The sequence below is a fragment of the Nilaparvata lugens genome, chromosome X (assembly GCF_014356525.2).
Source record: "Nilaparvata lugens isolate BPH chromosome X, ASM1435652v1, whole genome shotgun sequence".
Taxonomy (NCBI): domain Eukaryota; kingdom Metazoa; phylum Arthropoda; class Insecta; order Hemiptera; family Delphacidae; genus Nilaparvata; species Nilaparvata lugens.
The window spans coordinates 75,453,837-75,467,924 of NC_052518.1; the positions used below are offsets into that span (position 1 = coordinate 75,453,837).

The following is a 14,088-nucleotide window of genomic DNA, read 5'->3' on the forward strand; positions in this document are numbered from 1 at the left end:
AATAGAATTCACGTGAAATCATTTAAAAGCTCCTTTTGCGTAGCCTTTTGTTTGCGTTTACTTCGTTTCGCTCTAACAATTTCCTTGTTTGAAAACTGTGTATTGAAATTTGTGAAAGTGTTAATCGATCGGATGTACTGTATTGATTCGTTAAATTTCGCCACATAAAAACAGCGGGAGTTTTCAATAGGACTGTTATTTATGATTTTGTATTAACACGTTTCTCGGTGGTCGTTCAACGCCGATGGAAATATCCAATTATATTGAGGGATTTATTTTGATCCTGAGCTAATTGAATTTCTATTCTGATGTAACATTTTCAGCCGTTGATCGATACTTTTTTGATCACTTGGCAGACCGCTTCTCTTTCATTAAAAAAGGATTCTCTTGAGGTGGAAGGTTAGGAACACTGAATCAGTGTCCGCAAGCGTCCTACTACACTTTAAAAAGAATCAATTTTCATGTCAGTTTGAGCGCATGCCTGTTTCAATCAGATGGTCAGTGCAGTGAATGAATGCAAACAACCTGTCTTTGTTTGAGTTCAGATTGGAAATTCGTTCCGTATTTTGTGTATCTCCAACTGAAATTTCAATTTGTACTTGTTTTTGTTCGGTTGTATGTGAACACATTTTTTCATTGCTCTTTATGTACACGCTGTTGTCCTCAAGTTTCGCTAGTTGTTTGTGAGAAAATTGAACTTATTTATTATTTGAATTGTTTTATGCTTCTATGTCTGTTTTCCTTTTATAACTAACTGTTGGTCTATTCATTTTTTCATTTAGAATGACAATTGAAATACTTTCTGTGGCTACTCCTATTCAATTCTGGTATTAAACCTAAATGTTTTTCACCTACCCCTAGAGGAGGATTGATTTCATGTATCGATGCTCTCAGTCAGTTTTTGTCAATGAATGTAATTTTGAAGACTATCTTCTTTTTTTAACAAAACAATATTTTTTGTTTGTCTTCCTAGTTTGAATGAAATTTGCTATGGTTTATTGTTAGCCGTAAAATTTAAAAAGGCATTGATTGAAAATTGAAGCATGTGTATACTCTTTTTCAACTATGTTTTTCCGACATTCATCACAGGTTTGAACATCAGAAGTTTCTTGCAGGTTAGAATATTGTTTATTTGCTTATCTCATCAAAATGTATTGATACACATGTATGTTGATTTCTTCTCCAGTGTAGTTGATGGCTGGTTTTGAACATTTAGTCGAGAAGATTTTAAAGGATTTGTGTCGGGGGAAAAGATTGAAAAAGTTCCTTGAAATGGACTGTAAAAATCTACTGATTAACTTTTGAATGTTGTGGTCTTATCTAGCTTTCACTTTCACTTAATCCATGTGCTGGTATATTTTTCAAAAATAATTTATTTGCAGCGTTGTGTACGGAATAAGGGAAAACTTATCAAATGTATTGCTTATTTAAGTTTTATAATTTGTATTGCTTGGTCAATAGTATATAGAGTATGGGAAAAATCACACTCATGAAATGCATTGATAATTATATGTTTATCATGTGTATTGCTTCGTCCAATAAATTAATCTATTTCTATTTACATTCAATTTTTGGATACTCATGAAGTTTAATAGGGAATTTCATTAACTAATTAAAAATAACCAAAAACTAATTGTTTCTCATCAATTATTATTTCATATTTTATTAATTGCTAAAAAGATACAGAGTTGACTTTTTATGAATGATAATACGGTATCACATGGGAGATGATTCGCCTTTGCTTGTGTCAGACTACAAAAAAGTGAATATTGAGCAATGCTGTTCTGAAATTTCCAGTGCAGGAAGCTATGAATAGTTTTTTGTTTTCAAGCTTTGCTCCTACGCAAGCTGTAGTTTGCAAGATAACCTCTCTTGGCCATTCATTATTGAATGATTTTTTCAAAAATTTTCAAGACGTGTTTCAAGGAAATATGGAAAGGTCAAGAGGGGGTTATTCAGGAACAGTTTACAAGTATTGTCATGCTGATTAGTTTCTAAAATAACTTATCCTAAGTCGTCACGAATCTGCCAATCGTGGTACTTGACATTCTTGAAATCTCTATGGCTTCTATGCTTTATCAAAACTTTTTAAGTGACTAGAATGAGGTAGAAAAGTAAATCTTATTCTTAGGAAAGTAGATAACTGATGGAAAAATAATTGGAAATACTGATTAGTGATGATACAGTACGGTAACGTATATCTTGAAACAGGAAAAGAAACGACTTGCAGATTTATTTATTAGTACAAATACCAGATAACTATAGTATTAGTATTCATTGGCACAGTAGGTTTTTATGAAAAATTTCACTTATGCAATGAAAATGGGTTTCACATTTCTAAAGTATTACTCCCAGTGATCATTATATCTGACGAACGTAACGGTATAAATTGATTATTTAAAAGATGATACATTCCAATGAATGCATTTTTTCACAAAAATGGGGTTTCAAGAATGCTTATCAGTAGTAAAAGCTGACTTTAAGTGAGTCATATCATTAGATTTGTATTGCAGCAAATTTTCTCGTCAGGCTGTGTCTTTCATTAGTGGAGTGCTGATGATATAGCTGAATTATTTTTTAGATTCGGTTTAGTAATTATTTTATTAGTATTTCGAGATCTATAGTTTTCTTTCTGATTTTGATTTTGTGTTGATGGTCATCCTTTCAAGTAGTGAATACTTCTACAGTTTAGGCTAGATGTCACGGATATTGCTATTTATTATTGTACGTAGTTCATCTCTACTGCTTGACTTCATTATTCTATCATTTACTGTGCCCTTCTTCATATTGTAAAATTGAAATTTGTTTCGTGTACTTTGATACTTTAAAGAATTCTATAATATTTAACGATTCCCAATTTCAGTCAGATAAGTTGAGTTTCAAGAAAATCTGTGAGGGCGTGAGAAATATAATGAATTTCAATAACCTTGAACTCCCCTTTCCATTTTCCATTGCATCATTGTGAGTAACGTTTATCCAAGATATTATGTTTTATAAGTATCATATTGAATAAATATTTATTTTATGTCATTGACTTATTTTTTGTTTTCTCTGTTAGTGTTGATTAACGTGATGATAATAAACCAGTAACGTCACCAGTCATTCAGTTCATTATTACTTCACAACGTTATGTATTGTGGCAAATTTGAATTGATTATTGCATTCATCTTTAAAATATAAATTATGTGTAGAATATTTAGTTCATGCCCAGGAATGATTCATTACAATAAATGATAAATACTTTACGATGACTAATAATATGTAATGTGGAATTGTCGTTTTATAGTTTCTGTTCATCGCTATCATCAGTGAACATAAATAGTCTATGAACATAATAATCTCCTGACTATGGTTTGGGCGTATGTCTGTTGCATCATCCCATAATAATTGTGATGTATGTTGTCAATAAATATGTAAATGACTCTTCTTCTCTTCCGAACGGAAGAGCGAACTATGACTAGAAAGTTATATAATGAAGAAATAATTGCTCATTGCGCCAAGCTGTTGAGCTCAGTTGACATTTTTGTGGTTAGTGCGAGTTATTGAATTCTGAATATCCAATTTCCACTACAAGTAGATCGAAAAGCAATTTTGATCTGGAAAAAACAGGACGCTCTGAAATGAAGAGGAATGGGAATTAATTGGATTAAGAGTCCTTGCTAATTAACTGTCGCTGTCTTCCTTGTTGATCAAGTTAGCCGTATAGTGTGCTCTCTATTCAGCTGGCATACCAGTGCTATGTTGTTTTTCTTCACCTCATTCGATTTTTCAAACTTTCGGAGCAGCGGTTGAAAAGCAATCAAGCTTCTATTGAAAATTCAAGTGGAAAGCATTCGAATCACTTGCTTCGGGTATCAATGAACTATTCAGGAGCCATCATTCCATTTGTAACAGCAGTGAAATCATATTTGACATTTCTTCCTGTTTTCTATACTCAGCTATTATCTGTTGGGAAGTAATGCAAACAATGAAATAGAAAGAAAACAATAACAGTCGAATAAATATTCTTATTCAATTACTTTTGATATTCTTCATATTATGTTGTATTAAGTAAAACTGAATTTCAAATTTGATTAGCCTATTCGATTAATCAAGTTTAAGCTCCATGTCCCACAATAAAGATTCTCCATCTACCTCTGTTATGCTTTCTATCCACCCTCATGTTTCATTCGTTTCACTGAATTTTGAAATACTAGGCTATGGATAATAGAATAATTAATCATTTCCAGTTTCATTTTTTCTTTTTTATCGATTCAATTGATAAATCGATATTTTCCCTTTTTGAAGTTCTTAAATTATATAGCAATTAAGTCTAACTTTCTTATTCAATATTTATCAATCTGTAGGTGTGCTATTTCAAATTCGCTCACTCCAGAAAAATGAAATTAGATTTCTCTTCATGTACTTTGGTATGCAATCAATATAAGTTTGATATGAGCTCTTGTATATATTCCATATTATTGCAAATTAGAGTATTTTCAACTTGAGCCTATCAAGCTGATACGGAGAAATGAAATCACATCAACTGAATCTATCACGAATTTATCGTGATAATTTTATCCTTGTTGAGGTCCAAAATTATTTCAATTTGATAAATATTGAAAAAATTAATTCTCATAGTTGAATTAATTATAGGAATCACTAGTATCTTCTTTATACTTTTTTATATAAACACAACTGGTTTCGAGCAGTCATGTGATCTTCAAGTCTTGAATGATCATTTTTTAGTAAACAAATTCATTTATCAAGTGTCTTATCTTAAATCTTGAATTCTTCCTTTTGGAAGAATTTAGAATTAGTACTGGTTTTGTGCAAGATTGATGTGATTGATTGTGATGCATTGTGGTGTTGTGTGTTGCAGAGTGTGTTGACTGATGACGTGAGCCGGTGCAGCATGCGAATACCGGCACCTGGCTTGGTGCACGTTTTAGTGTGGGCGACATTGAGTTGGGTCGAGTGTCCGGGTGCGTCGAGCAACATCGTCAGAACATTCTCCGATGACACGGGCACCGAGAGGTTCAATCACCTGGTGGTGGACAGGAACACCGGCCGCGTGTATGTGGGCGCCGTCAATCGCCTCTACCAGCTGTCACCTGAGCTGGAGCGAGTTGTGGTCGAGGTGACCGGCCCCAAGGATGACTCCATCGACTGCTCGGTCATCGATTGTCCCAGTTCGGCCGTCAAAAAGCCCACCGATAACGTAAATAAAGCATTGGTCATAGACTACACCACTACAAGATTGATACAATGTGGCAGCTTATTCCAGGGCATCTGTTGGGTGCGCGATCGGCACAACATCTCGCATATCGTACAAGAAGTGAAGGAAGCGGTGGTGGCCAACAATGCGACTGCTTCAACGGTGGCTTTCATTGCGCCCGGTCCGCCCAAGCCACCCGTCTCACAGGTCATGTATGTCGGGGTCACCTACACCAACAACTCGCCCTACCGATCCGAAGTGCCCGCCGTCTCATCGCGCAGCCTCGAACAGGACAAGATGTTCATGATAGCCGAAACAGCCGTCACCACCGGAACTCGAATGTTCGTCAATTCGCTAGCTCGTGAACGGTATCCCATCCACTATGTGTACGGATTTAGCTCGGAAGGCTTCAGCTACTTCCTGACGCAGCAGATGAAGCACAGCAACCAGTCTCCGTACATCTCGAAGCTGTTGCGCGTTTGCCACGATGACGGCAACTATTACTCGTACACTGAGATCCCGATCGAGTGCATCACAGGCAGTGGCAAGCTGTACAACCTGGTGCAGGCTGGCTATGTGGGCAAGCCGGGCTCAGACTTGGCCGCCGTGCTTGGCATCACGGCTCAGGACGACGTGCTCTTCGCTGTCTTCTCGGAGAGTGTGGAACGCGAGGGTGAGGGATCCAGCAAGCCCAGCAAGCTTAGTGCCCTCTGTGTCTACTCACTCAAGGCCATTCGTCGCAAGTTCATGCAGAACATCAAGACATGCTTCTCGGGGCATGGAAACCGTGGACTCGACTTCATCTCACCTAGCCATCAGTGCATTCCCACGGTAAGATCACTTCTCATTTATTATTTCTAATATTGCCTCGTTCATAATGAATATAATACTCAAAATAGCTTAGAAAGTAATAAACGTTTTCGCCACACTTGGATGTAATGATCTGGTTTTCGTGCGTCATATGGAGGCCGAAAGTGATTTAAAGTGGTAAAATTTTTACGGCCCTAGGGCTGTAAAATAATCTTGAAGTCAGCTGATTCTGATTTGATATGAACGGGTTTACAAAATAGTTTATGAAACGGAATCAGTTTATGCTTCTAGAATTGAATAAAGTATTTTGCAATAAGATACTATCATTTTATTTAGATGAATGAAATACAAATACGATATTATAAACTACTCAAATTCAATTTTCAGAGTATAATAGAATCTAACCTCAAACCTCATAGTACTGCGTTTATCACAAAACCTGGTGGATAGTTTTGGAACTACTTGGGCAATATCCATGGTGCTGAACGTTTTTACAAATAGTTTATGAAACAGAATCAGTTTATGCTTCTAGAATTGAATAAAGTATTCTGCAATAATATACTATCATTTTATTTGGATGAATGAAATAGAGGTAAGATATCTTCTTCTGCTATATAATAAGAGAGAGTAGGGTTGTGTTTGTTCGTTTGTTCGCATCAAAACATGTCAACTTGTGGATTGCATACCGGAAAAACGGGAATGATTTAGATCTCCAAATTTTGAACATAGATTCTAAAAATATCAATCTCGTGCACCTGGAAGCCCAAATTTCAATTTTCCTTCTAGATTTTTCAGAACATTAATGTCCAAATTCATCTATGCTACCCTAGGCTACATGAAGTTCCATAGCCCAAAGTGTGTCTTTTTATGAGCAGGTTATAAGACTACCAATTACGAACGTCTATGTAGCGCAGCGGTAAAACGCTTGCTTACGGAGCGATGGTTCCTCGGTTCAAATTCCCGATGCTTCCCATTTTTTTTGTTCTTAATTTTTTCCCTCGAAACGTATTATTATCAATTATTTTTTGAAGGAATTTGTTTTCATTACTATTGAACTTGGATTTTATCAAATAATTATTTTTAATGTAAAATTTTGTCACCAGTACAAATGAATTGGACATAGTCTTCATGCTGTAGGCCTATAATTTATTGAATTTCATAAGAAAAACATGAATAGATCACAATAAAATAAGTAATAATTTATATTCTTCAGTTATAATGTACTATCAGACACGAATTCCCAGTGAAACGAGTATTTTGTTTGGAATTGGGAAAACAAAAGGCTGCCTGATTCAAATTGAGTAGGATCCTAATCGAACTAAAATTTATTGATGTATTGGAAAAATCAATATGATTCTGTGAGGTTTCCAAGTATTATGTATTCTTCAGTTTTCTGTACTTTAATAAAGGAAAGAACTGGCTTATACACGTAAGGAATAGGGAATTATGTTTGACGCATCATCACGTCTGGAATATACACAACTGATTAATTTGAAATTTTGCATATAGATTCTTCATAAACCGAGGATGGTTATAGGCCTATTTTCAAATTTCGATTTTTTATTACGTCAAGTTTTCATTTTGCAGTTTTAAAATAGACCCTTGCGAAGCACGGATTACCTACTAGTTTATTATAAACTATTCAAATTCGATTTTCAGAATAGGATAGAACTTCTAACCTAAACTTCCGAAGTCGACGACAACAAGCATTGTATATAGGGTCTATAGTGAGGTCCACGTTATAATGGCAGTGGATAAAGATAGAAGAATAGCGGTACCGATTCTCTGCATTAATTAATTATATTTCTACACTGTCAAAAACGTAATTGGCATCGTTGTGGACCTAGAAAAGGATAGTACCACCGGCTTTGTCGAATAATAAACTAGGATAGCAAAACCAAAGTTGATCAAATACTGTCATTATGATGTGGACCGCACTATAGACGTTGACATCCAGATTGGCCAAATTTCAAGTGTGCTAAAACAGCTGATCAAAAAACTTTTCTTCATTTGTGTTTATTATTCAATAATTAAAACATTTATAAGAATATCATCTTATTGTCATTTGAAAGAATAAAAAAGTATAAACTCAACCTCCCACATAATTGAACTTGATCTTTTAGGTTATTTTAAACAAATCAGAATGAAAAATAAAAATACTTGGACAAATTCCTGATATTCAGATTACCTTAGATTTGCTAGAGCTATGACCTTCCACTTTTGCTTTCGGAACTGCTTAATAAACAATTGTTCTCATATATATTGTTTATTTCTCTGTGTGGCGAAAAATAGCATTCGCACCACGGGCAAAAATGTTTTTCCGGCTCTCAATCTCTTCTAGTCCTCGGCCTACGGCCTCGGACTTGAAAACCGATTTCGAGCCGGAAAAGTCTCATTTTCGGCCCTAGGTGCGAAATATACTATTTTCAATTGTACAATTATGATTAAGAAATTTGGTTTCTAAACAGCGACAGTAGACAAAAATCATAATTTATTAGATTATGCCTGTGCTTGGATTAAATTACTCAATAGATTTCTACAGTTGAGTATTTTTTTCAACTATTGAGTGAATGAACATTTTTTCTACAATATTGAAGCAATATTTCAAAAATAATATATATTGTGAACTATAGTTTTAAATTTTCGAATTTTATTATATTCCAAGCACAAAAATTAATCACCATAATATGAAATAATATTTTAAAGTATCTAAATTTCACTTTAGCTCCAAGAAAGATCCTCTACCCAACTTGGGATGAGTTGGATTCATCAGTTAAGGATGTGCAAAGGCTAAAAATAAACTTTTTACTCGTGATATTTTTTCACGTTTTTTGATTTGTGTATCATCAAGCTATCAAAATGAAAAGTTTCCTCAGCAAAACATTTTTTTTCTGATCATTACTTTTTGAGATAATTATGAGCACCTAAAGTTTAAATTTTTGGGACAGAACATTTCAAATTCGGTAAAAGATAAATCCATGAGATTTAGAGGATAGATTCTTTATGGTATTGTTGATCTAGTAAAACAAAAATTTTCTGAAAATATCAATTTTTAAGATAGTCATTCAATTTACTAAAAATAACCAAAAATAGCTTTTAGTTGAGTTATTTTTGGTAAATTGAATAACTTTTCCAAAAATTGATACTTTCAGAAAATTTTTGTTTGACTAGATCAACCATGAAGAATACATCCTCTAAATCTCATGGATTTATATTGTACCGAATTTGAAATGTTCTGTTCCAAAAATTTAAACTTCCATCGCTCATATCTCAAAAAGTAATGATCGGAAAAAAATGTTTTGCTGAGGAAACTTTTTCATTTTGATAGCTCGATGATATACAAAACGAAAAACTTTGAAAAATATCACTAGTAGAAAGTTTATTTTTAGCCTTTGCACAGCCTTAATTCCTCTGAAAATCAACAATATTTCGAGTCGAACCAAGGAGAAGTGATACCTCTCATTGAAAGACCAAAGTTTCAGGAAAGCTGAGAGTAAATTATTATAAAATGCATCTCTCTTGTTTCACCTTTCTAATAGATCAGTTTTCTGAGTGATATCATGTCTACTGTGTAATATAAACTAGCATACACTTCACTTACAACTCTCTATAGTGAGGTCCACGTTATACAGTACAGTAGAACCTCTATAATTCATAGTTGTAGTGAGGTCCACGTTATACAGTACATGAGAACCTCTATAATTCATAGTTGTAGTGAGGTCCACGTTATACAGTACAGTAGAACCTCTATAATTCGTAGTTGTAGTGAGGTCTACGTTATACAGTACATGAGAACCTCTATAATTCGTAGTTGTAGTGAGGTCCACGTTATACAGTACAGTAGAACCTCTATAATTCGTAGTTGTAGTGAGGTCCACGTTATACAGTACAATAGAACCTCTATAATTCGTAGTTGTAGTGAGGTCCACGTTATACAGTACAGTAGAACCTCTATAATTCGTAGTTGTAGTGAGGTCCACGTTATACAGTACAGTAGAACCTCTATAATTCGTAGTTGTAGTGAGGTCTACGTTATACAGTACAGTAGAACCTCTATAATTCGTAGTTGTAGTGAGGTCCACGTTATACAGTACAGTAGAACCTCTATAATTCGTAGTTGTAGTGAGGTCCACGTTATACAGTATAGTAGAACCTCTATAAATCGTAGTTGACGAAATCACGCTTTTATTACGAATTATAGAGACCAGGGAGGAGGAGGATGAGAGGTAGAGGAGGAGGCTGATCATGGTGGTTGAAAAAGATAATTCTATATGAACTATAGAATGCTAAATATTGACTGATCAAAGAGCCATCATGGATGATTATTATACTTAAAAATACTTTTTAAAACATCGAACCGTAAAAATAAAACGTTGATAGATTGAAATAGATATAATGGTTAGATGAATATACTGTAGATAAATACAAACATAGATAGATGGAACTCAAAAATAAGTTTTAAATTGAAAATATTGACAGAATTGTAAATGTAAAATGATCATAATTTAATCAACTTATTTTTTAATATTACCATTTATTTCAAAAATAAGTTCTGAATTTAATAATTTCTAGTAATACTGGACTGACTACTTTGTCAATAGATAATGATTTCGTCTGGCGTCTATGTGATTTCCGTTTGATGACTCATGTCTGGAGAATTATTTAGCGATAACATAGTGAAATGTAATTATTTTTCCCTCCCATGATGTTTAAAAAAAAACAGAAACTACGAATTATAGAGAGTTCTCGCAATCAAAACTAAGTATTATTGAGGTCGAAGATAAGCCAGCGCTCGAATTTACTACGAATCAAAGAGTTTTTTCAAGGGACCGAGCTTCTAACACGAATTATAGAGGTCCGAATTATCTAGGTTCCGCTGTAAAGGCAGTGGAGATGCATATGAGAACAGCGTTGCCGATTCTCTACCTTGCCACTGCCTCCTGTAGAGGGTAACTGCTACCGGTTCATTCTCGTTAAAAATAATAAATTATATTTTATTCGTCAAGGAAATATTTTTTCAATGATTTAATAATACATTTCTTAATTAAAATTGAGTATTTTGTTAATCAATCATATTTTTACATTATTGAAAAATGAACTGGCAACATTGCGGAGGAGCTAAAAGGAAAAGGATCTGCTTTGTCGAATGTTAGACAAGGATAGAAACACCAATGAATCAGCAACCTACCTATCCCAACCTAGGCCTAACCAACCTACTGAATCAGTGTGTGTTTCAGAAATAATTTTCAATAAAATCGTAATTTACATGAATTGAATCCAAGTCTAATTTCGTGAATATATGATATATTTACCGTCAATAAGTCTTTGATCTGCGCTTTTCATCATTCAATTTCAATTAATCCATTCCCGGTTATACATGATTTGAAAAATAAATTCTCATTCATTTCCAAGAATTGTTGGAACTTCGAAAGCGAGGGAAACAAAAATTCATTGCTCGCTTAATTAACGAGGAGCTCATAAGATTATTAAATTATGTTATTATGAGAAATCCATTGAATAATAGACTAATCATACTGAAATAATTGATCTGCACCCTGCCCCAACAATTTAATTAAGTAATAATGTATTGCTTTTCTATCAGCTGAATTACTCAATTGGCATTGAAACTCCATCCATTACTACAGCTTTGAGAATGTCTTATTTTAACATACAAGAGGATTTTGTCATCATTGAACTCAATTGTCATGTAAAATATATTGTCATATTGTCACCTTCAAGTAAAAGTTCTTATATAATTGACCGAGCGAAGTGAGGTCTAAGATTCAAGTCGACGGTTTTGCATTTCTCTTTATGTTTTTATGTTTATATTTATGTTACGCATTTTCAGCGATACACGGCAATAGATTTTCATGAAATTTGACAGGTATGTTCCTTTTTGAATTCCGCGTCGACGTATACATACGGTTTTTTGATATTTTGCATTTTAAGGATAATATAAAAGGAAAAGGAGTCTCCTTTGAACTCCATTATTACCGTAAAAATCAGACTATAGAATTATTCATCATAAATCAGATGTCTAGTGGACTATAATACTACCCGTTCAAAAACATCAAACATCTTGTGGACTATAATACTACCCGTTCAAAAAAATTGAAAATCTTGAAAATGTATCTTTCCATCAACGTTAGTAGACAGTAATTGTCTACTAACTTTATCTTTCCATAAGCTGAGGCAATGATTCTAGTTTGGAGTTTAGAGTTATAGATAGAAAACATTTTTTTTTACATTTTTCTTTTTTAATCTTATGGTTGAAATTGCAACAAATATTATTGATAAGAAATGATTTCTAAAATCATGAAAAGTGAGAAATTAAGTTTGTAAGAAATCAGCATTATGGTAGTTTATTTTGTTAATTTCAACACACCGATTTTTCGCCAAAACGACAACACAGAATGTTCTCTGATGGGTTGATTGGATTGGCGTATCGACGGCAGCCAGACCTGATAACAGCGCTCACACTCACATTCCGGGAAGACACATCACGGTACGATAGGACAGAAAGCTCTATGTTAATTTACGATTATTTCTAGACATTTTAAATTGATAAATTATTTATTAATTTTTGAGAAAACGTAACAACAGGTCAATGTAACTTTCTGAGCGCGAGGTCTACTGTTCTCAGAACTACTAGTATAACATAACCTTGTAAATTGATAATATAATGTTCAGTAATAGGTATGCATTGATACATTCATTATTTAATCAATTAATATAGTCCAGTCAATGAAGGGTTATAGAGGGAAGTTTAGAAAACAATTTTCGATGCCACAGCTCTGTTTAGGGTAGTAAGGAGTTAAACATATCAAAAGTCTCCACCCCTACCCACTGTGATAAGGTGGTGGGGAGGGGGTTCAAAGGTACCATTTTTTGTTTTTTCGCATATATCTCGGAAACTATGTGTCTTACGGACATGCCTTTTCGGTAAAGCTTAATTTTCTACAACATTCATTTCTCAACCTTCTGTATATTATCAGCCTGGATCCCTGGCTGAATCATCAAGAAGTGAGACCTGCAGGCTCGCTTTGCTCGCCTTTATTTTTCATTTGAGACTGCTTCCTTCTGTTGAATAGTCAATAGAGACATTAAGGCTCGATTCAATCACAGGTCAATTTGAATCATGTAGCGCAGGATTGCGCAGTAATTTCCTATATAAATTAATCTTCCGTAGAGATATGGAAATCTTCCTAGTTCTTGGAATTAAAGATATCAATTATTTAGAGAAAATACAAAACATACATATCTAACCCTTTCAAGTTTCAAACTACTTGAGAAATTTTGAAAAATTCACTGAGAGAAGAATTGAACGCTACTAAACACGTCAATATCAGATTTATTTTTTGCATAATTCAAAGCGTTGCAGTCAAAACATTTGTACACCTTGAATGAAATCAAATTTAAACATATTCTGTCAATTAGTTTTTGAATAAGTTGAGAAAACGCAGAAAATGCTGATTTTGAGAGTATCTTTTACGTTATTTCAAAGCCCTTCTTATACAACATTTTTGTACATCTTTAGCTGAACTTCTGTACTAAATTTGAACAATTCCTGTTCCTTTGTTCTTCAAAAAAGCTGAGAAACCCCAGAAAAATGTTGGAAAATGCTGAAAACCCGCCGATTCTGGGCATATCTTTAGCGTTATTTTAAAGCCCTTCCAATACTACATTTCCTCTCCTTAGCTGAACTCTTTTATCATCGAATTTCTACATTTTCTTTTAATTTGTTCTCGAAATAGTTGAGAAAACGCTTAAAAACCACCATTTTGCATATATTCACACCCTAGCTGAGCTTTTGTTGTACTGAATTAAAACATTTTTTGTTTATTCGACCTCTTAAAAAGATCGTATCATTGAAAGTTTTCTTAATCCGTTTTTAATGCGCTTCTAGAGTGTGAACTGATCTTATCAACCAAATTTGAACGTATTTGGTCAATAGATCTTTAGTTCTCTTAATGAGTAAGTCAGTGTCATTTTGTTCCTATATATCTAGCAACCTAGACGAACCTAACACTCCCCCCCCCCAAAGCTAGCCATGTTGAAACTTCAACTACTAGAGTGTTCTA

General features: G+C 34.0%; 1 protein-coding gene across 1 annotated transcript in view; it reads left to right on the forward strand.

Annotated features, from left to right (window-relative positions):
• The window catches only part of LOC111046953 (plexin-A1), a 168,203-nt gene that overhangs the window by 40,352 nt on the left and 113,763 nt on the right, over positions 1-14,088 (forward strand). Inside the window, exon 2 of the mRNA XM_039441633.1 lies at positions 4,862-6,028. Coding sequence (XP_039297567.1) covers positions 4,895-6,028 — 1,134 coding nt within the window. The 5' untranslated portion in view covers positions 4,862-4,894. The remainder of the gene's footprint in view (positions 1-4,861; positions 6,029-14,088) is intronic.